The 26420-nt window shown below is 47.1% G+C and overlaps 3 protein-coding genes across 6 annotated transcripts in view; 1 reads left to right on the top strand and 2 right to left on the bottom strand.

Annotated features, from left to right (window-relative positions):
• Positions 1–379: 379 nt before the first annotated feature.
• Positions 380–8414, bottom strand: UBL4A (ubiquitin like 4A). 2 transcript variants are annotated; one of them, XM_028711648.2, is made up of 4 exons: positions 8279–8414; positions 4781–4886; positions 2422–2627; positions 380–932 (listed from the first exon to the last, which is right to left on the bottom strand). In XM_028711648.2, exons 1-4 carry the CDS (start codon positions 8324–8326, stop codon positions 822–824), a joined length of 471 nt encoding a protein of 156 aa, XP_028567481.1. In that variant the 5' UTR covers positions 8327–8414; the 3' UTR covers positions 380–821. The 2 variants fall into 2 exon arrangements, with proteins under 2 accessions (XP_028567481.1, XP_077777478.1); XM_077921352.1 differs by lacking the exon at positions 8279–8414 and adding an exon at positions 7758–7895.
• A 148-nt stretch (positions 8415–8562) lies between these two features.
• LOC144325976 (uncharacterized) overlaps positions 8563–26420 on the top strand; it is a 38606-nt gene continuing 20748 nt past the window's right edge. For 2 of the 3 annotated variants that reach the window (XR_013391146.1, XM_077921350.1), the window contains exons 1-2: positions 8563–8753; positions 25731–25871. Coding sequence is in view for 1 of the 3 variants with exons in the window: in XM_077921350.1 (XP_077777476.1) it covers positions 25869–25871 (3 nt within the window). In the remaining 2 variants the exon portion in view is untranslated. Of the gene's footprint in view, positions 8754–8923; positions 14324–25730; positions 25872–26420 lie in introns of those variants that run through there. The other variant, XR_013391147.1, reaches the window with a different exon arrangement.
• On the bottom strand, positions 17742–21865 carry SLC10A3 (solute carrier family 10 member 3). The gene is made up of 2 exons (XM_028711646.2): positions 21751–21865; positions 17742–19661 (listed from the first exon to the last, which is right to left on the bottom strand). The coding sequence occupies exon 2, from the start codon at positions 19457–19459 to the stop codon at positions 18167–18169; it is 1293 nt and encodes a 430-aa protein (XP_028567479.2). The 5' UTR covers positions 19460–19661; positions 21751–21865; the 3' UTR covers positions 17742–18166.

Below are 26420 nucleotides of genomic sequence, written 5' to 3'. Positions count from 1 at the left end.
CGCTGGCATTACTGTTGACATTATGTGTGCAGTGATGGAGGGCTGTGTGATGAGAACATGTCTGCACCTTGGTGATTTCATTGGCTGCCTCTATGCTCTGGTAAGCATTATACAGGTGGCAGTGAGTGCCAGGACAGTCCCTGGTTAATGGTTTTTAGTAGGATGTCCTGGAATGCTGTAAGCATCTCTTGTTGATTTCCTGTTTTCTGGGCTGTGTGTTCTTCCTCCTCCAATGAGCATATATTGGATTGGATTCAGTGGCTGTTCTACTAGCAAAAAGGCAACATCGTTCTGCTCCCAGCACAATGCAAGTCTGGTTCTCTCTCTCTCTCTCATTCTCTCTCTCTCTCACACATACACATATATGAAAGCATCAATATTAAGGTTTTCAAAACTCGTATTTTAAAATTGGGTTATTCAGATTTGATTTTCTGTCTGAAAATTTTGGTAAACTTTATTTTTAGGATGGCCTTTGGATACAACAATAAATATGAATCTATTAGATGCAACCAGGCTTAGGTGATGAAAAAGAAACCCCCCATATTATTAAACACAGCAGCACCCAACCCCAATGGCAGCTGCATCTCTCAGCACTGGACAAGCAATCTTTCCCCAAGAGTCATTCCCCCACTTCGGACGAACACACTAGACAGAGTAGATGAGTCTCACCCATCACCACCTTTAATGGACGGGGAGCGGCTACAGATGCTCTGTGCCCCTTTAACAGCAGTCCAGAGGGATCGCCCCCATTAAGCCCCAAGCTGGGCCCTGCCCAGGGGCTCTCTGTCCAAAGAGGCAGACTCAGTCCCCAAGTTCACCAGCTAATCCAGAAAGCCCATTTCTACAGCTTCAGCCACCTCAGGGTGAAGCAAGCGTGTGGCCAAGCGCTCAATGTCATCCAGGCTCAGTAATCGAAGGCTCCGCTCATAATCCTGGGATGGGGGGGGGGGCAGAGGAGAGAGAGAAAGAGAGAATTGAACACAGCGTTTAGAAGCACACCTGCCAGATAGTCAGACATATTGTAGTTAAAAGGGTCCCAATGAGAAACTGCTGTGTGTGTAGATTTGCAGGAAGTTAGCCAATGCAATCTTTTAAAATACAGTGACAGATTTTGATGTGGGAGACAAAAGTTAAAAATCCTGCTTATTGGGTGATCTTGGGCAAGTCACTGGAGTCTGATTCATACATACTTGATGCATGTGTGTGAGTGAACCAGGTGCCTGGCTCATTCTCAGCTCTCGCTGCCATCAAATAAAAGCAGGTTATGCCAAGGAGCTGCTGGGACACCGGCAGCACGACAGCTTATATATGTCTTCTCAGAAGTAAATCCCACTGAGTTTAATGCGACTTACTCCCAGATAACTGGGCACAGAACTGCAGACTGAATAAGATAAAGACAGCAATAATGTTTTGCAGGCCGAAACTGCAAACACAAGCACACTCGGTCAAGATCAAGGCTGCAGTCCTAACCCCACTTGCCTGGGTGTAAGCCCACTGAGTTTAATGAGATTTCCGCCCCCCTCCATGGCACATAGTTAGGATTGCACTGTAAGCCTCACTGAACTCGGAAGGAATTACTTCCAAGTAAAGGCACTTAAAGGATGCAGGTGGCGCTGTGGGTTAAACCTCAGAGCCTAGGACTTGCCGATCAGTAGGTCGGCGGTTTGAATCCCCGCGACAGGGTGAGCTCCCGTTGCTCAGTCCCAGCTCCTGCCAACCTAGCAGTTCGAAAGCACGTCAAAGTGCAAGTAGATAAATAGGTACCGCTCCGGTGGGAAGGTAAACAGCATTTCCGTGCGCTGCTCTGGTTCGCCAGAAGCGGCTTAGTTATGCTGGCCACATGACCCGGAAGCTGTACGCCGGCTCCCTCGGCCAGTAAAGCGAGATGAGCGCCACAACCCCAGAGTCGGTCACGACTGGACCTAATGGTCAGGGGTCCCTTTACCCTTTACCTTTAAAGGCACTTAGGATCAGGCTGCACAAGTGTCAGAGGAACCAATAAGCCAAACCTGAGGGGATTCCCACCTACACTCTTCAGTCTTACCCATAGAGGCTAGTGGCGCAGAGTGCCAAGTTCTAGAGGGCGCCAGGGAAGAGGCGGAGGCTGGACGTGCGCCTCCCGGCATCAGCTTGCCACCCTCGCCCGCCTCCGCCATGCCGCGCTGAAGCAGCACCACGCACAGAGCCTTCGTCTGCCATGGCCACCACGGCACGAAGCGGCCAGCTGAGCCGGGAGGCGCCACATCCAGCCTCCGCCTCTTCCCCGTTGGAGGAGCCGCCCTCCAGCAGCTGCCCACCTCCTCCAGCCCTGCCGTCCTCCCTAAAAAACTCTGGAAAATGGGGGGGGGGGACAGGAGGGAGCTTTGCACCATGGCGCCAGATATGCTTAAGTCGGCCCAGACACTCCTGTTAGAAAGTTACCTTTTGCAGTTGCTCCAACACCTTCTCAGCATCAGCTACGCTGAAATGCCTGCCTAGGACTTGGGCCAGTGTGTGCCAGATGACAGGGTTCTGTGGGGGACCAGCTCTGCGGCCAGGTTCCTCAGGCGATGCCTTCTCTGGCGGCTTGATCACAAGGTTCAGTTTTGACTCGGGTCCAATAGAGTAATCAGAGAGACGGTGTTCATCTGGGAAGGAAGCACAAGCTGCTGAAAGGCCAGGTGCCAGCCAGTATAAGAGGCCTCACTCTGGCAACCAGAACTTCCATAGGGCCACAAAGCTATGGTTTCACACCAGCCATAGCTTTGCACGGACTGGAAGGATACAATTTACTACAGAAAACTAAAGGGGAAAGCATCCAGCTAGTGCAGGTGTGGCGAACCTCTGGTTTTCCTGATGCTGCTGAATGTGGGAGCCAACTTTTAGGGGCCGAGGTTCCTTCAGCTCCCTCTATAAAATATTTGAGGGGCCTGGCGCCCCCACAAAGTTCATGGGCATTGTCATTCAAATGGGTGTGTGTGTTGTGTCATGTGATCAATTATGTGGGGTGGGGCTTAGCTACCCCCCCCCCCCAGTATTTTATTCAAGTTGGCACCCCTGCTGCTGAACTACAACTCCCAAGAGCCCCAAGAAGGCATAGCCAATGATCAGGAGTGTGTCCCCCCGCTGCAAGAAGAGAAGTTACAGGGAACTGGGAACAGGGCCTTCTTGGTAGTGGCGCCCGCCCTGTGGAACGCCCTCCCATCAGATGTCAATGAGATAAGCTACTACACAACTTTCTGAAGACACCTGAAGGCAGCCCTGTATCAGGAAGTTTTTATTGTCTGATGTTTTTGCTGTGCTTTTATTATTCTGGAAGCTGCCCAGAATGGATGAGCAGGGTATGCAATGAATTAATACCATTATTATTATGGGAGTTGTTCATCTAGATTGCTAAATTTCCAACAATCCTAGCTAGTCACATCTCCATTTGCATTAAAAGTCAAAACATAATTTGCTGTGAGTTCACAGCAGAAAATATATGCCCCCCATAAAGGCAAAGATTATAGATTCTTCATATCTGCTGCAAAATAAATCTGTGTTTTGGCTTATGAAAACCAGGTTATTTCATATTGTCACAGAACATCCAGTCCCCACAGTGACATAGCAGGTTTTTTTGTGGGCATATTGGCAAATCTTAAGAGACTATTCTTTTCTATGAAACATGTCACAAATCTCACAGCCATGAGTCTCAAAATGAAATAAGGGCAAATGAGATTTGAAAAGGTTTAGACAAAAAACAGCACAAATCAGAGCTATAGCTGGGATGCTTCGGGAAGACATTAGGGAAATGAAAGGAAGTCATCAAGCTCCATTTGTAGGTAGCAATTTTTTTAGAAAGGTTACAAGCATAAGAAAATATACTTTCAGTACAGATGAAAGCTTTCTTGAATTTCAAACATTGCATTTCCTATATCAATGCAAATCTCTTACATATACATACAGGTCATTTACAACCCCACTTACACGCCCCAAAACCAATCCCCTTGATTCCTATCCAAAGATGCCCTCCTTCCCTCACACACAGTCAGGTCTGGTCCAAGACAGGAAATCCCACAAACACCTCACTCTGAGAGTAAAATACAATAAAAATAAATAAACTTCTTACTACCCTTTCAATAAACTTAGTTGCCTGAGACAGCTGCTTCGTTTTATTATTACTATTTATTAAACTTGTATACCGCCCTTCATCTGCAGATCCCAGAACGGTTCACAACATAAAATTGCAATATAAAAAACACAAAATATATAATAAAAATAAGAACAAAAACAAACCAATAACACCTCCCTCCCATCACACATTTAAAAGGATAAAAGGTAAAGGGACCCCTGACCATTAGGTCCAGCCGTGACCGACTCTGGGGTTGCGGCACTCATTTCGCTTTACTGGCCGAGGGAGCCAGCGAACAGCTTCCGGGTCATGTGGCCAGCATGACTTAGCTGCTTCTAGCGAAAGCAGAGCCGTGCACGGAAACGTCGTTTACCTTCCTGCTGGAGCGGTACCTATTTATTTACTTGCACTTTGATGTGCTTTTGAACTGCTAGGTTGGCAGGAGCAGGGACCGAGCAACGGGAGCTCACCCCGTGGCGGGGATTCGAACCGCCGACCTTCTGATCGCCAAGTCCTAGGCTCTGTGGTTTAACCCACAGCGAGGGTATCGGATGCCACTTAGCCAAAGGCCTGGTTGGAGAGGAACGTTTTCACCTGGCGCCTATTCTACCTAATGATAGGACTGGCCTTGCCATACTCTAACATAGGGGGCCACCAACACAGTCACACTAAACCAACATTGGCACCCACCTGCCAAAGCTTTGCCTTTGAAAAGCAGGCGCTGCTGGGATACTGGGACATTCAACTTCTCGGAGACCAAGCGTTTGAGAGAGGAGATCCGTTCATCTGGGGAGACCTAAGAAGGAAGAATGTGATGAAGTGGGGCTGGCCCCCAAAACTGACAGGCTCAGAGCAAGGGCTTTCATATGCTAGAGAATATAGGCCCTGGTCAAGCACAGAACTAGAAAAGCTGATCAAACCTTTTGTTCAGTAATATACCCTACACTTACAGTACCTGTCCGTTCTCAGGTCCTTTTCAGAGTGAATTCCCACCTCACCCCCCACCCCTCCAGTTGCTCTAAGAAGCTTGCCCCATTGACAAATTGGTCCACAGGAAATAATTTTGTTCTATTTATGGCTGGCATTTTTTCTTTCTCCTTCTGGCAAAGCTCCTGTGAAAGGTAGAAGATCAGTAAGTGCAGCTTTTCACAGCATGAATATTTTCTGCTTTTCAGGTACTTGTTAAATAACATTACTAAGTAGGCATATAGTGTTTTTCAACTTAAGTTAGTGTTGGCCCCTTTTTCTCCCAGGCATGAAAATGCTGATATCACTTGAAGGTAGAAAGTACAGTCAAACCTCATTGGTGAAAGTAATCTGTTCCGGAAGTCCATTTCGGACTTCCGAAATGTTCGACAACTGAGGTGTGGCTTCTGACTGGTTGCAGTAGCTTCCTGCACTCAAGCGGAAGCCGTGTCAGACATTCGGCTTCTGAAAAACGTTGGAAAACCGGAGCATTTACTTCTGGGTTTTCAGTGTTTGGAAGCCGTAACGTTCCAAAATGGAGCAGGCATTCGGGAGCCAAGGTTTGACTGTATAAGGTATGAACTGGAAATTCATAGTTAAAATCTCTGTTTTCCCTTGAAACCACTGAAAGTCTGTTCCCCCAGCTGTAACATGACAATAATACTATTATCATTTATTGATATTTTTATAAATACAGGGAAGCCTTAAGCAATTGTTATAAGAACGACAATGTTCATGCGTGTGCAATGCTTAGGAAGAGCAATGCACATTAAGTTCAATGTGTTGGTCCTGGTATTCAAAGCCTTCTATATAGCTTGGGACCAGGATACCTAAAAGACCATCTCACCCTTTATATAGCCAACCAACTACTGCACGCTGTAGTAGCAAACACTTATCTCAGCAAGAGGTCCGTTCCATACAATGTAGGAATTGAGTTCTTAGTGTGGCAGCATCTATCCTTTGGAACTCCCTCCCACTGCATATCAGACAGACACCATCTCTATTGTCTTTTTGGTGTTGCTGAAGACCTTCTGGTTTTTCAACAGTTCTTTTAAGTGGAGATTGTTTTGCTCTTATATGAGAAACTGTCTTAGTTGTTGATTTTTTTTACTGTTAAATCACTTGAGATTAATGAAAAATGAAATACATTTTTATGTACTTCTAACATTACTGGATGTTCCAACCTTGGAAGGAAGTAATCTTTTTTCAAGGTACAATCTGAGGGAATATAAAAGCACAAGAGGAACCTTGACGGATCGGATAAAGAACCATCTAGTCCGGCATTCTGTTTCCAAAGTGACTAACCGGATGCCTGTGGGAAGTTTGCAAACAGAACACGAGTACAACCCTCCCACATGATGCAACCACTTGCTGAAGCTGAGGTGGTTTGGGTCTGGTCTGCTTTGAGCATTATGGAAAAAAAGAGGGGTATAAATGTGCTAAATCAGGGATGGGGAACCTCTGACCCTCCAAATGTTGCTGGTCTCCCAACTCCCCAGGTAGCCCAACCTTGTATTAAGAGCCCTTAACCCTGACCCAAAGGCATGTGGTTACTTTCCTGCGAAGGGAAGGCACAGAATGCATGGTTAGAAACACTTACCTTCCTCTATCCAGATCCTGGGCGTGAGCCCTAGCAATAGCAGACACTATAAAGCCCTTAAGAACTTAGGACCAGTTTACCTATAAGATTGTGTTACCCTAATCAACTCATCCAATGGATGGAATTGGCACTACTACAGGTGCCGTACCCATTCCACATTTGTAAGAACTTGGCTGTTTAGCATGCCCACGCCTGCACTTTGGAACTCCCTGCCTATTGAGATCAAGCAGGAGCCCTCACTGTACTCCTTTTGGTGCAGTGAGGGCTCCTGCTTGATCTCAAATAGGTACAAGCTGTTTAGACAAGCCTACCCCACCCAGATACTTAGAAGCTGATGCCACTTTTAATCCGTTTTAGCATTTTAACTTGATTCTGCCGTTTTGTATTTTTGAGGTTTTTGGTTTGTTTCTCTTTTACAACCAAGCTGTGTACACATTTTACGAAATGAAGCAATACTACCACTCTATTTTGCCTTGGTCAGACTACGCCTGGAATACTGTGTCCAGTTCTGTGCAGCGTAATTTAAGAAGTATATTTGACAAGCTGGAACATGCGCAGAGGGGGGAGACCAAGAGGCTCAAGGGTCTGGAAACCAAGCCTTATGAAGAACGGTTGAAGGAGCTGAGTATGTTTAGCCTGGAGAAGAGGAGACTGAGAGGAGCATGACGACCCTGGGGGTCCCTTCCAACTCTACCGTTCTATGAAAATAAATATTCCAGCAGCAGAGCTGAATTCGACTTTGTAAACAGAGAAAGGAAAAGGCAGCAGGAGAAACAGCTGAGGGCCGGGAGGTGTCAGATCTGCCCAGGAGCCCCCACCCCCTGAGTGCATGAGATCCCTTCACAGCCATCTATACAATATGATAATTTTTATTGTCATTGTCCCATACAGAACAACGAAATTGAAAAAATCTACATCAAACATTCAAAACCCAACAAGCCTGCTATCCCAGCCTTGTTAGTCCCCTAAAAACTCTGATACTCCATAATTAAATACAATACACTCCTTTAGAGACTGCCTTACACTGTGTTTAAAACCAAAATTGCATTTGAATAGAAACTGTTTCTCAGGTGGCTAGTCCTAGTCTTTATAGCCCTGTACCTTCTTCCAGAAGCTGAAAGAGATCATTTCCGGGGTGCGCACTGTCCTGCACTATCTCTGCAGCTTTCTTATGGCACCTGGAATCATAGATTTGATCCAAGGTGGGAAGAGTGCACCCAATTATTCTCTCCGCAGTCTTTACAACCCTGGACAGCATTGTTTCCCCCCTGACCGTGCAGCTCCCAAACCACACACACAGACCATAAGTTAATACACTCTCCAGAGTGTACAATGGTAAAATGCCATCAGCAGGTCCTCTGAGAGATCGTTTTTCCGGAGGATTCTCAGAAAATACAACCTCTGCTGTGCTCTCTTCATCCTGGAAGGGACCCCTCGCTGCCCTCCGGCCCCCCACCCGCTCCCGCCGCCCTCGGCCTCCTTCCTCCAGGCCAGGTCCTCCCGGTGGCTCCTCTGGGCTTGGGGCGGGCGAGGGCTACACCCAGGCAGCAGCCCACACCCAGCTCGGGCCTCGGCCCCTGACTCAGCGCCCCACCGCCCGGGAGCAGCAGCAGGAGGGATACCTGGAGGCTGCATTCCCGGCCCTGGAGCGCCTTCACCGTCAGCAGCATCTCGGGACCCCGCAGCTCGGAAAGCCAGAAGCGGCCCCTTTAACTGAACCATAGACACGCGAGGAAGAAGCTGTCCGGAAGGCAGAGCGGCGCGGCGAAGGGAAGTTACGTAGGCGAAAGGAAGACGCGGAGGCCTCTCATCTCGACGGGGGCCGCACGCGCACTGAAGCTGTCAGAGAGAGAAAGCGGCCAGAGAGGCGGAACTTGAGTCTGTAGGAGGAGCGCAACGTCCGAGAAGACCGGAAACTGGTGGACGCAGCGAAACCCAACCTCTTTCCACGTCATATGAAACTCTATGATGCAAAGGCTCACGTGCCCGGGAGTGATTAACCATAGAGTGGAGGTGGGGTAGAGCGGGAATAAGGGAGACTGGGGGTCGCGGGGGCCGCAGCCTGAGAGACTTTAATAAGATGCTTAGAAAGCGAAGGTAATTTTATTTTCATTTTCATTTTCGGTATTTTAACTTGTGTATGTTTTGAAGTAGGGTTGTGAGTCCCCCCCCCCTGATTCTGTTGTTTTATCTTTTTGTAAACCGCTTTGAGGGTTTGTGAGGTGTGTAAATTTTATGAAATTAATTAGTTGATTAATTGATTTCAGGTTGTAGATCGCGGCCCTTAAAATCTGCCAAGCGCGGGGCGAAATCAGTAGAAATGAACAGGAGGCGATATTTTGTTGTTTAGTCGTTTTGTTGTGTCCTCCTCTTCGTGACCCCATGGACCAGAGCACGCCAGGCACTCCTGTCTTCCACTGTCTCCTGCAGTTTGGTCAAACTCATGCTGGTAGCTTCGAGAACACTGTCCAACCATCTCGTCCTCCGTCGTCCCCTTCTCCTTGGGCCCTCCATCTTTCCCAACATCAGGGTCTTTTCCAGGGAGTCTTCTCTTCTCATGATATGGCCAAAGTATTGGAGCCTCAGCTACAGGATCTGTCCTTCCAGTGAGCACTCAGGGCTGATTTCCTTCAGAATGGAGAGGTTTGATCTTCTTGCCGTCCATGGGACTCTCAAGAGTCTCCTCCAGCACCAGAATTCAAAAGCATCAATTCTTCGGCGATCAGCCTTCTTTATGGTCCAGCTCTCACTTCCATACATCACTACTGGGAAAACCATGGCTTTAACTATACAGACCTTTGTTGGCAAGGTGATGTCTCTACTTCTCAAGATGCTGTCTAGGCCTGTCATTGCCCTTCTCCCAAGAAGCAGGCGTCTTAACTTTTATATGCCTGTCGTCTTTGTCCATGGAGTTTTCTTGGCAAGGATACTGGAGTGGCTTGCCAGTTCCTCCTCCAGGTGGATCACGTTTGGTCGAAACTCTCCACTATGACCTGTTCATCTTGTGTGCCCTGCTCGGCGTAGTTCATAGCTTCTCTGAGTTCTTCAAGCCCCTTCGCCACGGCAAGGCAGTGATCCATGAAGGGGAGGAGGCAATATAAAAGGCCGAAATCCAGGCGGACTCAAAGCTTTCCTTCGTTGAAGTGCTTTGAAATAAATACCGTAGTTGTGCCGCCAGGGCCTTGCAGAGCCAGGCAGAGGCCCGAGCCAGGTAGATAACGTGCCCCCCCTTTTTTTTACCCTGGGGATAACTGAAGTCTTATAAATAATAAGTATATAAATAATTTTCGCAAAAAGTTATGCTGACAAATAATTTTATTTCAAGGCTTGAGCCGTATCTGCATATAAAGACCAAATGGAAAATATAGATAAATATGCTGACCGAGACCCCCTTTGGAATCGGAGGGCCGGGCCAAGTGGCCCATATGGCCCCCCCCCTCTGTCTGGGCCTGTGTGCCGCCTCTCAAAGAAAGCACAAAAGAAGCTAGAAAATGTTGCTGTGTCGCTCTCTCTCTCTCGGCATGCTCGCTCACAGAGGTGCCAACTTCCTGGGGCCGTGGGAGCACCCACAAAATTCCCCGTGGAGGGGCTGGGAACCTACAAATTTCAGTGCCAGGACCATGGACGCTGTGGGCACCCACAGTCGCAGGGCCAAGCTGACACTCCTTTACATCATGTGTCTGTCATGTGTCTATAAAACACTAAGGATGAAGTTCAGTAGGTTGGTCCCGGCTTTCTTTCCTCTGCTATGGAGAGAGCAAAACGTGTTGAGTTTTTTTTCCCCCTTCCAAAAACAAAAAAATACAAAGGGGTCCCTGACACACACACACCACCGCACGTTCAGTGGGCTTGCCTACCAAACTGGTGGTTCTAATTTGTGAAAGCATATCATATCTATAATTTTGCCTTTACAAGCCGTCTGCTCTTTTTGCTGGCCAGGCAGGTGCTTCTTTTTAAAGTTTTCATGCACGAGTCCCATCAGGGGAAAAGGCAAGGAAATAAATAAATAAATAAATAAATAAATAAATAATACCAACTTTAGCATTGTCAGCAAGCTGTTGTATTCATAACCTGCCTGCGGACTTCCCATAGGCATGTATGTAGTGGCTGTCGGAAACAGAATGTTGTGTTAAATAAGCCATTAGCATGGCAGGCTTTTTTATTCCTGCATTGCAGGGGGTTATGCTAGATGACTCCTGCCAACTCTACAGTTCTATTATTCTCATGCTGTTATCATCCATCTCAACCCCTCTTACTTACCTTTTTCATAAACCAAAAGGTACTACAGTGGTAACTCGGAAGTCCAATGGAATCCGTTCCGGAAGTCCATTCGACTTCCAGAACATTCAGAAACCAAGGCATGGCTTCCGATTGGCTGCAGGAAGCCACATCAGACATTCAGGTTCCAAAGAACATTCGCAAACCGGAACACTCACTTCCAGGTTTGTGCCATTCGGGAGCAAAAACGTTCAACTTGCAAGGCGTTCAGGATCCAAAGTACACCTGTAATCTATATAGCCTTTCTTCATGGGGAAGTGTTCCATTCTGATAAATTGGGCTGCCTTTTTCTCCGCAAAACCTTTTCTTCTTAACAATCGAAGATGAAGCAGGCTCCTCTAGCAAGTGATACAACTTTTTGGGAGCGAACGGGCATGGTTATTTCAAAACACTTGAACAAAATGGGAACATAACTCAGCTCTGCTTTAAAAGTTTGCTTCGTTTCCCAAGCCCCTTCTGCTGTTGCCCCTTCACTCTGAGTGTGCTAATTGCACTGGAAATATGGGCAGCGTGGAACACTTGGTGATACTGTTATATCACTCGAGCTTAAGGATCAAAAAAGAATGGGATTGTTTTAAAAATTATATGTGTAAACATGGTTCCCAAATCAAAGCTTGGATGTGCCTAGAGTAAATTTCACAAAATTACAAAATATTTAATCATATATAAAGAGAAGGTTGGTAGGATTTTGACACAGTACAAAAGAAAATGAAATAGAGAAGAAGCAGCTGTTAAGAGGTAGAGGGAAGTCAATAATTATTATTTAGAGTATGCAAATATGTGTAGAAGAATAAAGTAGAAGATGTATGTTAATGTAAAGAAAAAGTTGATGTGTACCTGGAATTTTAAATTGCAATAAAAAAATTTAAAAATTAAAAAAAAATGTTTAAAAAACAAAAAATCAAACCCTCCCAAGAGTCCAGTGGAACAGACAGCAGTAACCCAGTTGCTACAGGGGCAGGTGTTCAAGTTGTAGCACACACACTGCACACAAGCAGCATTTCTGAGTACCAGACTAAAACAAGGAAGGAGAGATCATAGGTACATAGGAAGCTGCCTTATACCGAGACTGCACACACCCCATACATTTAAAGCATATTTAAATCTCATGGCTTCCTCTGAAGAATCCTGGGGACAGTAATATGCCCCTCCCAGAGCTACAGTTCCCGGCACCATTACAGTTCCAGGATTCTTGGGGAAAGCCATGTAATATAAATGTTCTTCAAAGTATGACGTGTATGCAGCTTCAGTATAAGGCAGCTTCCTATGACCTTCAATTCTTCATATTGGACTTTTCAAATTGCCATTGCCGGTTATACTGCCATGTTCTAGAAAATACTTTGCTGTCAGCATGGCATCAGCAGTTTTGAGAAGTTTACAACATAGATATAAAGGAGGGCCTAGGAAACATTTTGTTTGCATAAATCCCAAGCCCAGCAGAACAACTAGTGGTGCTGTTTAAATTGTAGTTTTCTAGTTGGTTGGTCATCAAAGGCCCACTAAGGGCTCATCCACACTTCCTTTTGTGCCATGTTTCCATGGATTGCCATTTGGTCTGATTCAGCAATGAAATGCTGGTTTTCCTGGGGAAAGCACCGGGGGGGGGGGGACCCTGCTCAGACGCAGACCTGGAAAGCCCAGACCTGTGCCTGGAAAGTGCAGAGCAAAAGTAAGTGTAGATGAGCCCTAAGTGAGCTTCATGGCAGTGTGAGGATTTGAATTGGCATTGCACCAGTTCAAGCCTATTCTGTCTACCATGGACAGCTAATTAACACATGGATTGAACAACAGGAAGGTAACAGAGCACTGGGATCTGAGGCAGGTAAAACCTTATTACCACAATTAGCCATGTCCCTTGGGATATTGCTACAGCTGTCTGCCAGGAAGGCACAAAGATATCTGCAGAGGGGTGAAACTTGGGCTGGAACAAAAGATACTGGAATCTGAAACACAAAGTTTTTCAGTCACAGACATTGTAGCATATTGATCAGCTAATTAACACATCTATTGTGATTAAAAAAACAAACATCTCTGATCCGATTCAATTGACAAGTGAATCAGTCAAGACAGTTTCAACATCAATAAATAGCATTGCACATAAATACCTGTGCCAGAAGAATAGAATTTTAAAACTGACATTTGAAATACCTACAGGGTCGCCAACTTGGCCCCTCCCAGCACTCGTGTGTCACCACCCAGGCCTTCTCTGGAGCCCAGTGTCCACCTACCCTCTCCCCACTGAAATTAACCTTGAAACAATCACTTCATTGTAGTCAATAGAATAGAAAATTGCCTTCTACTGAGTCAGACCCTTGGTATAGCTAGCTCAGTACTGTCCACACTGACTGGCAGCTGCTCTCCAGGATTCCAGGTAGGGTTCTTTCCCAGCTATACCTGGAGATGCCAGTGGGGATTGAACTTGGGAAAGCAGGTGCTCTACCACTGAGCGATGGCCCTTCCCCAATAGGATGTCTTGTATGCGAGGTTTCTCCACTTTGCAAATGTGTCCACATGCTCCAAAAACTTGGCAACCTCTGCAAAGACTGATATTTAACCAGTCTCACATCTTAGTGAAGAGTGTCCCCACCTCCTCTTGTATTTTTTTCATGTGTTGGGAGATGCTTGTAGTGGCCAAACAGGGACAGTATTTTCATTCTTTCAGAAATAAAGCCAGTCTGGTACTTGTGAATCTCATTGTATTCCATCCGTTAATGCTGCTGATATTGTGGAATCATCTTCCACTGTTGTGGCATATATGTCTCTAGTTACAGAGGGAGAAGGTGTTTTTTCTTTTGTAAACTGGAGGTAATTACGGAGTGTGATCTTATCTCATGGAAATTTCCTGTCTACAGTGCCACTGCAGGCGTGTGCATGCACGCACAGGTGTGCAGAGCGGATTGCATTCCACCTGCCCTGTCAAGTTAGATTAACCTTGCCCTCAAATTAGTTCTCTTCATTCCTTTCTGCTTATCAGTCTCTCTTCCCTTTTTTTTTTTGCCTGTGACCTGACTCAAGGGATAATAATATATAGGTATTTGTTGATAATTTATCTGTGTGCATGATGGGAGCAGGTGCTGCATAGCCTGTGTTTTTGGATTCAATATCTTAGGCAAAGCAACAAAAGAAAAAGAAATGCCAGACTTAGATATGCTATGATTGCATTTCTTAGTTTTAAAAACAAGTGGAGGCATCGCCACGATACAATGTCCAATCCAATTGCCTGGCTGGCAATACCACTCCAAAGAACATCTGAGGTAAAGCCCCACCACCTTGAAGTCCGGTTCTCAGAAATGAGCATTACGGTTCTATAACTTCCCCCAAAGAAAAGCTTGATGGGATTTCTTGCAACTTTTACAAATGCATAATAAATGTATTTGCACAACATTTTATATTTTTGCTTTCGTTTATTGAAAAATCAGAGCTCAGCAGTAGTTGGCTGGGGATTGAGGAAGACCATCAAAGCTCTATGCATGTGAGGAGTACAAGATGAAGAGATTGTAGAACTATTCTAGAACTATGAGCCACTCCCCCACAATCTATCAACCATCCACTGGTCATCATCTGATTATGGGATATTCCACATTCTTCAAGATTTTAGGAGTAGGTGTAGAATATGGGGAGAGGAGCAAGAGTTTTTAATGTGGGCATGCTTATCTTCAGATAAATAAGTCTTATTTCAATAACAGCCCTCGAATTCCATGTTGGTAACATGCTAAGTCACCAACACTTGCTCCACTCACTGACTCACTCCTTACACAAATGATTCTTTGGCATAGGGGTGAGGTATGTCTTATCAGGGACCATTAACCTACAGAAGAAAAATCAATGAGGAGCTTTGATTCCCCACCCCCATGGGTCAGCGGCCGGAGGGACACATTTGAAAACATGAATCAGGTTGGCTGTCAGCCAGTCTGATCAGTACCTTCGGTAAGCTCACCTCATTTAAGAGGCTGTCCAGTGCTCTGAAAGTGCAAACTGGGCCCACTAACACCCAGACTGGGCTGCATGTAAAGGAATCCTGTGAACTGCATCTTGTTAAGATGCTTTGCGAAGGGTAAACTGCAGTTACCAGGATTTGGCGTGTGGGGGCTTTGAATGTATGGTGTGTACACAGCCCTGACCTGCGCTTTCAAAGGTATTCCTCCTGAAATGAGTTGGAATATCTTGCCTGAGAGGAACTCCTCACCTTTGTAGCTCCCTTGTGTAAATAGCCACAGAGGCTTTGGCAGGAGCCTCTTATGCCCTTCAGCCATTTACTCCCAATTGCTAATCTACACACTTTATTTATTTGTAGAAACAGATACTCCTATGGAATTAATAATAATATACTTATATGGAACCACTGTTTTTGTGTTAACATAGTCACAGAAACTCCTAAGCCAAACTGACAAATTTCAACCTGCTCCTTTGAATGGCTGTCTACACATCACAACCACTAACGCTGTGGGAACTAAGAAAGATATCAAAAGAGGTGAAATGAGCAAAAAGGCCTCATAAAAACTCCCCCAAATACTTTTATTCCAACACATGAATGTCCCCCATCTTGCCTTTCAAGCCCTATCTCATATGCCCTTCAAGGGAAGTAGAGGAGTTTAGAGGATATGGGATTTTTCTTTTATCAGCAGGGGTGGGGAAATATTAGTCAACCACTTCTACTTAGCAAAGCACAATATGGCAGTCCTGCTAGTATTGCCCCTTCAACAGCCTACCTTTGGGTACACTTGGCACTCTAGGTGGGCTCTACCAAGTGGCCTTCATGCCAACACTTTTTTCTTTTTAATCTGTGAAGCCTATGTTAATAAAGACATTGCCCAGAAGCTCTTAGGTGAGCAGGTTCCAGCTCTGCTACCCAATGGGGCTGCAGAGTGGAGGTGTTGGTAAAATTGATGCAGACATCCTGGAAGAGCAGCTCTATCTGGGCTGACATGGGATATGCAAGGAGGAGAGAAAAACACGACACCTGACCACAAAGAAGTTATTTCGAGAGTGGAAAGTAACCGTCCTCCAACACCCACCTCTAAGTAATGGAAATAGCCAAGCAAACCGACAAAGATAATGCCCAGCAATGGATTAAAGGATACGGGAGCTCTACGACGACTGAATTTGAATTCTATACATCTGATGCCCTTAGGCAACCCTCATCCACAGATGCGGAACAGTTATGAACGTCCTGCTAATCCCACAATTTTCATTAGTTGAAATCCCGCCCCCACCCCGACCATTTCCAGAATGCATCTATGATACCACTTCTCTTTTTCATTTAACTTCCTCTTCAAAGCTAGATTACAACTTCCATCACGCGCACCCCGACCATTACCCAAGAGCTTTGCTGGCAGGCCAACGTCAAAACTTGCAATGTAATCCTATGCATGTTTACTCAGAAACAATTCCCACTGAATTTCAATGAGACCTACTCCCTAGTGCGGGTAGGATTGCAAACATTAGCTAGTACTCATCCTTACTGCTCTATCAAACAATGAAACAAACCATTCCATGAAGACTTTTGGAGCAGAACATGCCTCTCCCCACCAAGAGAAGAACAGAACAGGCGTCTCCTTACCTCTCCTGAATACTTACAACACATGAGGGGCTCCCAGTTTAGGGGTGTGTGTGTGTGTCCTACTCTACTCCATTCTCTGCCTGATTGTTAATCCATCTCCAGCACTGTCCACCCAACCAGGCAGTGCAGGGGAGGGTGAGGGGGGTGATGAAAGGGAAAGTGGTCCTTAAAATGGATTTGGGGCCATAGTTGAAAGAGTAGATTGGACTCTTTAAGCTGACAGGTGAGAAGGGCGGTTCAGTAGTAGTAAAGTCACTGTTTCCCTCTGGCACAAGATCAAACACCTTTAATTGAGACACCCAACCGCAGTAAACGATCACTCAGAACAAACTGTGCTGGATGAGTGAACTGGGCACAAATGTCACCACCCTCCACCATGTCCCCTGTGGTATGCAAGACACAGCCAGCCTGGAAATAGTGAAAGGCAAGCAGACTGTGATCTATACTCAGCAGGCATTCTGCATGAGTAGCGAGAGCTGAAGTTGAACTAGCTCAGAGGTGGCCAACGTGTGGTTTTCCCACTGTTGTTGGACTTTAGCTCCCTTCACCCCTGACCATTGGCCGTGCTGGAGCCGGAGGCCAACAGGTTAGTGCCTGCTGTACTAGGAGGATACTGAATGTTGACGCAGCAGAGCTGGCTCTTCACAGGCCAGAGGTAGAGTTCCTTTTGTTCAGACTGCTGAGCGACAGCATGGTCTGCATATACTCTTCCTCACTGCCTCCATTTTAAAAACTTATTAATATTTTTGCACTGTTAAACAAGAAATTTGTTTATCAGAGGCAACAGTAGAGAGGATGCATATATATTCTTACAAACACTTAAGCACACACAGGGAGGGAGACTACAATGTCCCTCTCATATTCCCTGTAATTCTCTGAAGAAAACGATCACCCAACTCCAAACTTTTTTACTTCATTATATAAAAAGCAAAGGTAGCCATCTCGGTCTATAAGAAAATAATAATAATCCCAAATCCACAGTTGGGCAACACCTTTATTAGGTCCTACAAGTGACATTTTGGTTGGCCGTAATAAAAGGCATCGCACAAGTGTGGATTTTGGAGTTTTTATTTGTTTCTGACATTTTCACCTAAGCCTTCAAGCACATTTCAGGGACACTAGCTTTTTTTAAAAAAATGTGAAACAATCCTCCTAGGCTGCCTCCACGTCTGCCCATCACTCCACAGAGCCCCATTTCTGCAGCTCCTGGAAGGAAATAAGAAGAAGGAAGACAGCCACACAGAACGTATTATCTCTTTCGTTTTATTCAAACCCTGTATCCCTGGTGAATGGGAGAGAAGAAATGGGTCAGTTCCACCCCCCATCTTCCACCTCACAGTCAGTACAGCTCTAGCTCTAAGCTCCAGAGGCACCACTCGCTGTGTAGAAAAACAAGTAGACAAGAAAAAAGAAAACAAAAAGGCCAGATGATGTGGATTCCTAGCACTCAAGCAGCCTCTGGGAGGTGTGTGCTTCTCACTTCAAAGGGCCCCTTTGGTACCCAAGCCACCCCTTGAAAGGTTGAGAGGCTGAGGCCTTGGAATCCACACCCCAGGGATGGGGGAAAGCACCCCAAGACCAGCTTCTAAGGCCTATGGTATCCGTCTCTTCTTGCAGGCCACAGCCAATGTTCTGACATCTTTGGTATCTGCCTCCCCTCACCCAGGAGCACTCAGGAGCCTGCAGAACAGAGTCTGTTGTATGCCAGGTTCCCCAAAACCAGCAACAACATCTCTGAAGTGCTGCTCAGGGCTACGATGAAAGGAGCCTGTGAGGCAAAGTCAGCCTGGGCCCGCTGGAAGGAGAGCTGCAGCACAGCCAGAGCCAGCAGGCTGTTCTGTACCCCAACCTCAATACTAACCGTCCGGCGCTGTGGCCCAGGCAGCGCTAAGCACCAAGCTAGCAAGTAGCCCAACAGCAGGCCAAAGAGGGGCACAGTGACGCCCGCCAGCACAATCGGGGCCTGCACATTCGCCAGGATAAAGGCGCCCATGTGGTACGCCATGAAGAGTCCTCCTATAATGAGGGTGAAGCTGAACGGCTTGATCAGGAGCAGCAGGAGGCGGGCGAGGCGAGGCAGCTTGCACTTGACCAACATGCCAGTGGAGATGGGCACAGCGATGAAGAGCAGGGTGATGAAGATCTTGAGGAAGGGGATGTGGAGAGTCTCGTGGGCGCCCAGCAACCAGCCGTAGAACGTCGAGGAGAGCGGCATCAGCCCCGTGGCTGCAATTGTGGACAGGAGGGTCATAGAGATGGCCACGGTGACGTCGCCACCCAGCAGCAGACTGTACAGGTAGCCGCCACCACCACCAGGTGAGGAGCAAGAAATGACCAGTCCCAAGGCCAGCGGCTTAGGCAAGGAGAAGGCCACAGACATGAGGTAGCCGTACAGCGGCATGACGACAAACTGGCCTAGTATGCCTAGCATGATCGGGTGGGGTTGGCGCACCAGGTTCCACAGAACCTCCACCTCCACCTTGCAGCCAAATGCACATTTGTTGAGGAAGATGAGAGGCAGGAGAGCATAGAGGATGGGGTTCTCAGAGAAGTGGCCCAGCCCCGATGATGCCACCGGCTCTGGAGCACTGACACGGATCTGGAAATCGGCTTTCTCGATAAGTCGGTTCTGCTCCAGCAACTGCAGCTGCAGCGGAGCTAGGCCAGCTAAGCTGGACTGAAACCCAACCATAAAACCTCCTCCCCAGGAAGCGCTGACGTTCTCAACGGCAACAACGGTAGGTTCTAGAGATTCCGCGCTCAGCCAAGCGTTGGGCCCGGAATAGCGGCAGGAAACCAGCAAGACACCACGGCTGTTTGCAGGGAAGTCAAATTCCAATGCTGTCCCGTCCCCCACACTAAGGTAAGGGCTGTCAGCAGTCGCTCCCTGAGCCCAACCAGCCACCAACAGGTGGAGAAAGAATAGGGCTGCCCCACCCATGGCGCAGCTGGCTGGCAAAGTCATGTAAAGGACTCATTCCATGCAGAACTTCGTTCCCTCTCCAGCATGGACAAAACATGGATTCACTGGGCAGGGGTCATTCTCTTTTTGGGCTCAGGTCCAAGGGCACCCTCTGCTGATGCAACAGTGATGGTGCAGAAGCATCCAACCAAATCAGGGAGTGGATAGGGAGGCAGAGTGTTCAAGCACACTGCACAGTGTTCACCTACAAGGAAATAAACATTGGATAATTCTTAGAGGCACACACACCATGACCAAGTAAACCACTTCATTTGATCTTCTACCAGGGGTCAGCAAACTTTTTCAGCAGGGGGCCGGTCCACTGTCCCTCAGACCTTGTGGGGGGCCGGACTATATATATATATTTAAAAAGAACAAATTCCTATGCCCCACAAATAACCCAGCGATGCATTTTAAATAAAAGGACACATTCTACTCATGTAAAAACACGCTGATTCCCAGACCATCCACAGGCCAGATTTAGAAGGCGATTAAGCCGGATCCGGCCCCCGGGCCTTAGGTTGCCTACCCATGTCCTAACCCAAGGAAGGGTATTCTGGGCCTGTAGTAATGTGAGACCCTCCAGACGTTGCTGCACTCCAACTCCCATCAGCCCCAGCCAACGGCCAGTGACTTTAGCTACCCTTGGCCTAGAGCAGTGTTTCCCAACCTTGGGCCTCCAGCTGTTTTTGAACTACAATTCCCATCATCCCTGACCACTGGTCTTGCTAGCTAGGGATGATGGGAGTTGTAGTCCAAAAACAGCTGGAGGCCCAAGGTTGGGAAACACTGGCCTAGAGCATCCCAAGTGAGGGTTGTCATAATACAAACTGCAGAACCCTCTAATCTTTAACAGTCTTGCAGCCACAGAGCCTCCTGTTCCACTGTTCCCTCCATTCCCAACAACTGGAACAAGGAGGGCTCTCACTCATTTGACCCTAAGGCAGGAAGGGCCACAGAGCGGGTGCTGAGACAATGAGCATGGCCAAGAAACCCCATCTGGGGGCAATTTCACAGGCTGGCTTGCATATGGGAGGGTGGATGACATAATCGGGATTATGAGAGGGGCAGAGGGTTTGCCAGAGTGCTCCCAGTCTATGCAACCCTTTGCTCAGCAGAGCTAATCCAACAAAAAGGCAAGCTGGGCAACTCCCTGGGGCACCCAAATTCCAGGGGTGCCTGCCCCAGATAGCTAAACAGTGGTATGAGGAAGAGCCTGCCTGCACTTTCAAGCTAGGCAGCAGCCCAGTAACCCTCAGACCTTCATTGGCTGCCCTGTGTTAAAGGTTAGGACAAGCATAACAATCAGTGTGACAACATTTCAGCTTGCCTAGGGCAGCAATAATACATGGGGCAGCCCCACATTTATCTTTTCTTAAAAACCACACAAGGAAGTACGTTTCCCCTTAACCTCCCTTCTAAATTCAGCAGATAGTTTTGAAAAGAGAGAACCTTGCCTCTTCCCCTATGCAGAAAAAGACAATGATTTCCCCTGCCTTCCCATCTCAGGATTGTTTTAAATAGCACCAGGCTTGCCATAAATGTACTGGCTCTAGGTGTGTTCCATTTGTTTTGGCTTGACCTCCTACAATTTCCCTTTAGATCTGAGGTGTGCGTCTTTAAGCTGCTCTGTCCAGGCCTGAAGTGTTTCCAACTCCTCAAACATTTTTAAAGCCCACGAGGGCGAGGTGTTTCCCACAGGAACTGGCCCACCACCCATTGCACTCAGTGGCCCCTTTGGCAGAGGGAGGGCGCGCGTGTGAGCGAGAAGGGGGCAGGCAGATGAAGGGGTGAAGGAGGCGCAGGGCACCAGCAGCCCCCCCGCTTTGCTCTCCTGCTTCCCCTGCAGTTCAGCTGAGTCACTTCTCTCTCCGAGCCATAAACACCTGTTGGGAAAGAGCCACAAAACTTGCTTGCTCTCTCTCGTCCCTTTTTTCTTAGGCAAGAGGAAAAGCTCACCGCCCTCTCGCAACACTTTCCTCCAAACCGATTCCACTTTCCCTGAAAGGGAGGCGGCCCGTCCCTTCACCCCCCCCCCCAGTGCGTCCTCTTATCTCCCTCTCTCCCTCCGCTAAAAAACCCGCTACAAGAGTCTTACCAAAAAAGACCCCCCCCCCCCCAAATCAGCAACGATCCAGCAAGAGCCTTGAGCAGCTGCCCCCCTCCCGATTCTCTCCCCAGCCGTCCATTAAACAAGTCCTCTGCAAAGGAGCGCTCAGGGAAGCCGCGATCCTCAGCCCGAAAATCTGCCCTGGTCTGACCCCTCCGCCTCTATCGCGCTCCCACCGCCTCACCTGCCGCCGCCGCCGCCGCCCCAGAGCTGAACTCCGCCGCTGGATTTGGTTGCGTTCTCTTCCTTCCTTCCTTCTTCCTTCCTCTCCGACTCCGCCCCCCGGGGGTGGCGGCACATCACAATCATAGCCCCGCCCACACCAACTGAATGCGAATTCATGGCAGGATCACCCCGGGAGTTTAGCAGGGCATGCTGGGATTTGTAGTCTCCCCCCCCCCCGCAAAAAATAAATAAATGCTCTTTAGGCGCAGAGAGAGAACAACAGGGAAAACACTTCGGATCTGGTATAAGCAAGAAGAATGCCCTGCCATGCGCTGGTTGGCTGGCTTGTGTGTGTTTTTAAATCTCAGAGAGCAGCAGGAGGCATTAAGATCGCTCTGAGCCTCGATAAATAGGATCATAGGGGCACTCTGGGCTCTGATTGGAGGAAGTGGACAACCACGTCTGTCCTAAATGCGAGATTAATAGTTGCATTCTGCTCCGTTTAGCAAAAACCCTTTGCCGGGTTGGCTGGATCAGAAACTCGCCGAGCGCTGATTGGAAGAAACGGATGCACTCCACCGCTAACTATCTCAATGGGATTAGGCGGTGATGTGATGGAAAGGATTAAGCTCATCCTTTTATTCGATTGGGCAATTTAAAGGCCTTCTATCCTCGGATTGATGGGATTGGGAGGCTTTTTGCTCTGCTGGGATTACGGATTCACCTGTATCAATTAAATGCATTTAGTTAGAGTATTTCCTGAGTTTAAGAAGAGGGTTTGGGATTATTATTTTTATTCAGGGATGATGAGAGGGAGGACTTTAATCATTGTTCCCCTTGTGCAATGTTGTGGGGAAGATATAAACGCAAGGAAGAAAACCAAAAAGCAAGCAGAGTCCTCCCAATGCCATTTCTTCTCAGCTCAGTAACAATATTAGGAAAAACATTAGGAAGAACTTCCTGACAGTAAGAGCTGTTCAACAGTGGAATTTGATGCCAAGGAGTGTGGTGGAGTCTCCTTCTTTGGAAGTCTTTAAGCAGAGGCTTGACAGCCATATGTCAGGAGTGCTCTGATGGCGTTTCCTGCTTGGCAGGGGGTTGGACTCGATGGCCCTTGTGGTCTCTTCCAACTCTATGATTCTATGATTCTAATATGGCACCAGAGGATTTACTAAGCAGAGGTTGATAGAAGATAATGGATGGAACTTAATATTTAGGATCTGGGATAGCTCAGTTGGTAGAACATGAAACTCTTAATCTTAGGGTTTGGGGTTTGCGCCCCACATTCGGCAAAAAGATTCCTGCATTGCAGGGGGTTGGAGTAGATGATCCTGGGACTCCCTTCAACTCTATGATTCTCTGAGATTTATATACCACTTCAGATTGTTCAAAGCCCTTTACTCATCATGTCTTTTGCAATACTGTACGTATTTACCTGGGCGTTATCCCTATTTTACTAAACAGGGCTTGCTTCTAAATCTATATGAAACATAGCTGTCAACGTTTCCCTTTTTTTAAGGGAAATTCCCTTCTTCTGAATAGGATTCCTCGTAAGAAAAGGGAAAAGTTGACAGCTATGATATGAAATAGGATTGTACTATTAGCCACAAGACTGTATCGTTTCAACTTGCTAAATTATGTAACTCACTCCAAACCACCACATTAAAGTGGAACAAATGGCACTTGATAACAATGGAGGTTTTTTCAAAACACATGGTTTACCTGTCTGTTTTTAACATCTGTAGGGATTATGATTGGGACTGCATTCATAATTTTCCTTGTTTTATAGCTCCATCTCAAGATATTTCCCTCCTGCTTTGTAGTCCCATCACCTATTAAAAGCTCCTATGATTAGGCCTTCAAAAGATGTAACAAGTATACCAATTAAACCACCTTAATGACTGGCAAGCTTGATTGGTGCAATTCTAGTCTTTGTGCATCTGAGTTCCAGTCACTGGGGAAGAACAGCAGGAGAGGGTGATTGCCCTCATCCCCTTGTTATAGGACTGGGGGGAGTAGTGGTCTGGATATCATCTGTGGGCAGAGGCATACCTAGGCTCCCTTGTGTCCTTGGCAAGGAACTGCATTGGTACACACTAACACACACACACACACACACACACACAGTCATGTGCACCTTTGGCAAGATGTTTTGGTGTGGAGAGGTGTGATTTTTGCACCCTTTCCTGGGTGGGGGCCAACCTAGCGGATCCCTAGGTATGACCCTGTCTGTAGGTTCCCTCCAAGCCTGTAGTTTTATATCTGTAAAATGATATTCTGAAGAAAGGCAGGCTACTGAAGTAGTCAAACCAGTCTCTTAATAGCTCTAGCCAGGCCTGTTTAGCATCTCTTTGCATGACTAAGAAGTCCAAGTGACTGATTTGCCACAGAAAGTATGACTGGAAATGCTTTCAGAAGCTAAGCAAAAAAGTGGACAGGTTCCCTGCCGCCGCCCCACCCTTGAAGTGATATCATCAGTGAATGTCGGAGGAGAGTCCGACATCAGCTAGGTCAGTTTTGGCTTTTGTGGAAGTCTGGAAACTTAATGGTGGAGCATGATGTGTTTGAGTGCTAATGCTGTGAACCCTTCCATCTTATACTCAACCTGTAGATGTGTGTAAATAAAACCCGGTACTATAAAGATGTGTCTCTAGCATCCTTATTTCTAAGGGTAGCACACTCAAGGTGTGTATTGGTATCCCTGAGATCTCTCACCACTCAGGAGTTTCGTCTGCATGTTAAATGCCACTTGTGGACTTCCCAAAGGCAGAGGCGTTGCTACAGGGAGGCTAGCCAGGTTTTTTTGCCCTGGGTGAAGCCTCCAGAGGGACTCTATTGAGGCTCCCAGCCTGTGTGTGTGCAAATGCACATGGGGTGGGTGTGTTCCAAACAGGGTCTTTGACTCGGGTGAAATAAAGCCTAGTTTCACCCCCTGCCAAAGGCGGCCATTGTGGAGACAGGATGCCAGCTTACATAGGGCTTGGGTCTGATCTAGGTTGGTTCTTCTTATGTATTTTGTCTGCATGGTAATGATCACTACAGTGGTGCCTCGCAAGACGAAATTAATCCGTTCCGCGAGTCTCTTCGTCTTGCGGTTTTTTCGTCTTGCGAAGCACGGCTATTAGTGGCTTAGCGGCTATTAGCGGCTATTAACGGCTTAGCGGCTATTAACGGCTTAGCGGCTTAAAGAAAAAGGAAACAAACTCGCAAGAACTCGCAAGACATTTCGTCTTGCGAAGCAAGTCCATAGGGAAATTCGTCTTGCGGAACGACTCAAAAAACGGAAAACCCTTTCGTCTAGCGAGTTTTTCGTCTTGCGAGGCATTCGTCCTGCGGGGCACCACTGTATAATTGTGATCATTATAATGAGGGACTCTGGTGGGCCAAAACAGATACACTTTTTTAAATAATTGCTTTATTATTGCTTTCAGGAAAAGGGGGCAGGGGAACAAAAGGAATATTACCAAGCAGACAAACTACTTCAATCCATTGGTTGTTGCTGCCCACTCAGAAGTCACAAAGCTGCAACAAAGCCCAGTTGAGGGAGAACACCACCAAGTACGTGGCAATAGCAAAAAGTGTGAGGGGACAGAGAGAGGGAGACAGCTTAGGGGTGCCTTGAGCACCCTAGAGCCTGTGGCCAGTCTTGGAAAGCAAAACTGAGAAACTCCTGGTCAAATCCCAGAAGAGCTCCTGTCAGTAGATCAGCTGTTCTAGGGGTTAGATGTGCCAGTTGTCCAACTCCATACAAGGCAGCTCCTTCTCTCCAGTGTGCTTACTTTGGTCACTGACACCAGCAGAAGGCAGAACAAGCTCCATTGGTAAATCACTGGGTGAGAAGTTGGGAGGTTTCTGACTCCCTATTGTTTAACAGTAACAACAATGGATTTTTGTATGGAAGGACTGTGAGCTCAGCTCAGTTCTGGCACTTAAACTAAATCCATTTGTTCAGCAGTGGCCCAGAGCCAGCATATTCTGAATTCTGTTTTTTTGCACCAGGCTCCACTGGCCATGAGACACGCTCCTGTGTCTTGCTCCTCTGATGCATCTTGATTTTCTGCAGCTCAAGGAACTTGTCTAAGTTCTCTTCCTCAAACCATTCCCATTCCACAAGGAATTTATTGCACAAGGCATGGCATGGTAGGTATCGTTTCTTTACTAACGAAAACTGATTGCAAATCTGTGCCTTAGATGACCATAAATATGTGAAGAGCACCTGTAAACCCAAGGCAGCATATCTTTGTTTCCTTCCCCCCTTTCCAGCAGAAAGTGATTGACCCAGGTCAGCCTTCCACAACTTGGTACCCCCCAGAGATCATTGGGCTACAACTCCCATCATTGCTGATCACTGGCCAGTTGGGAGGTGGAGTCCAAAACATCTGGAGGACTCCAGGCTGGGGAAGGCTGCCCCAGGTACTTGGCAATACTTGAAAGAATGGCTACCTATGGATCCAGAAGAATCCCCATCCCGGGCAGGCAAAAGTTGAGATTACCTGGAACTTCTTCTGTAGATACTGTCCGAGGACACCTTTTGCTCTCTGTTCAACAGGCAGAAGTGATTAGTTTAAGCTAGGCTTCCCTAAATGCTCTATTAAAACTGCACAACAGCAGACATAGGATGCAGCCAGCCCAGCTTTTATGGACATGATCCAAGGAAAAACTACATGTTATTCACACTCTAGAAACATG

This window comes from Podarcis muralis, chromosome 17 (genome assembly GCF_964188315.1).
Source record: "Podarcis muralis chromosome 17, rPodMur119.hap1.1, whole genome shotgun sequence".
In the NCBI taxonomy this organism is placed as follows: Eukaryota; Metazoa; Chordata; class Lepidosauria; order Squamata; family Lacertidae; genus Podarcis; species Podarcis muralis.
The sequence above is the reverse complement of the archived record's forward strand: the minus strand, read 5'-3'. Positions and strand labels throughout refer to the sequence as shown.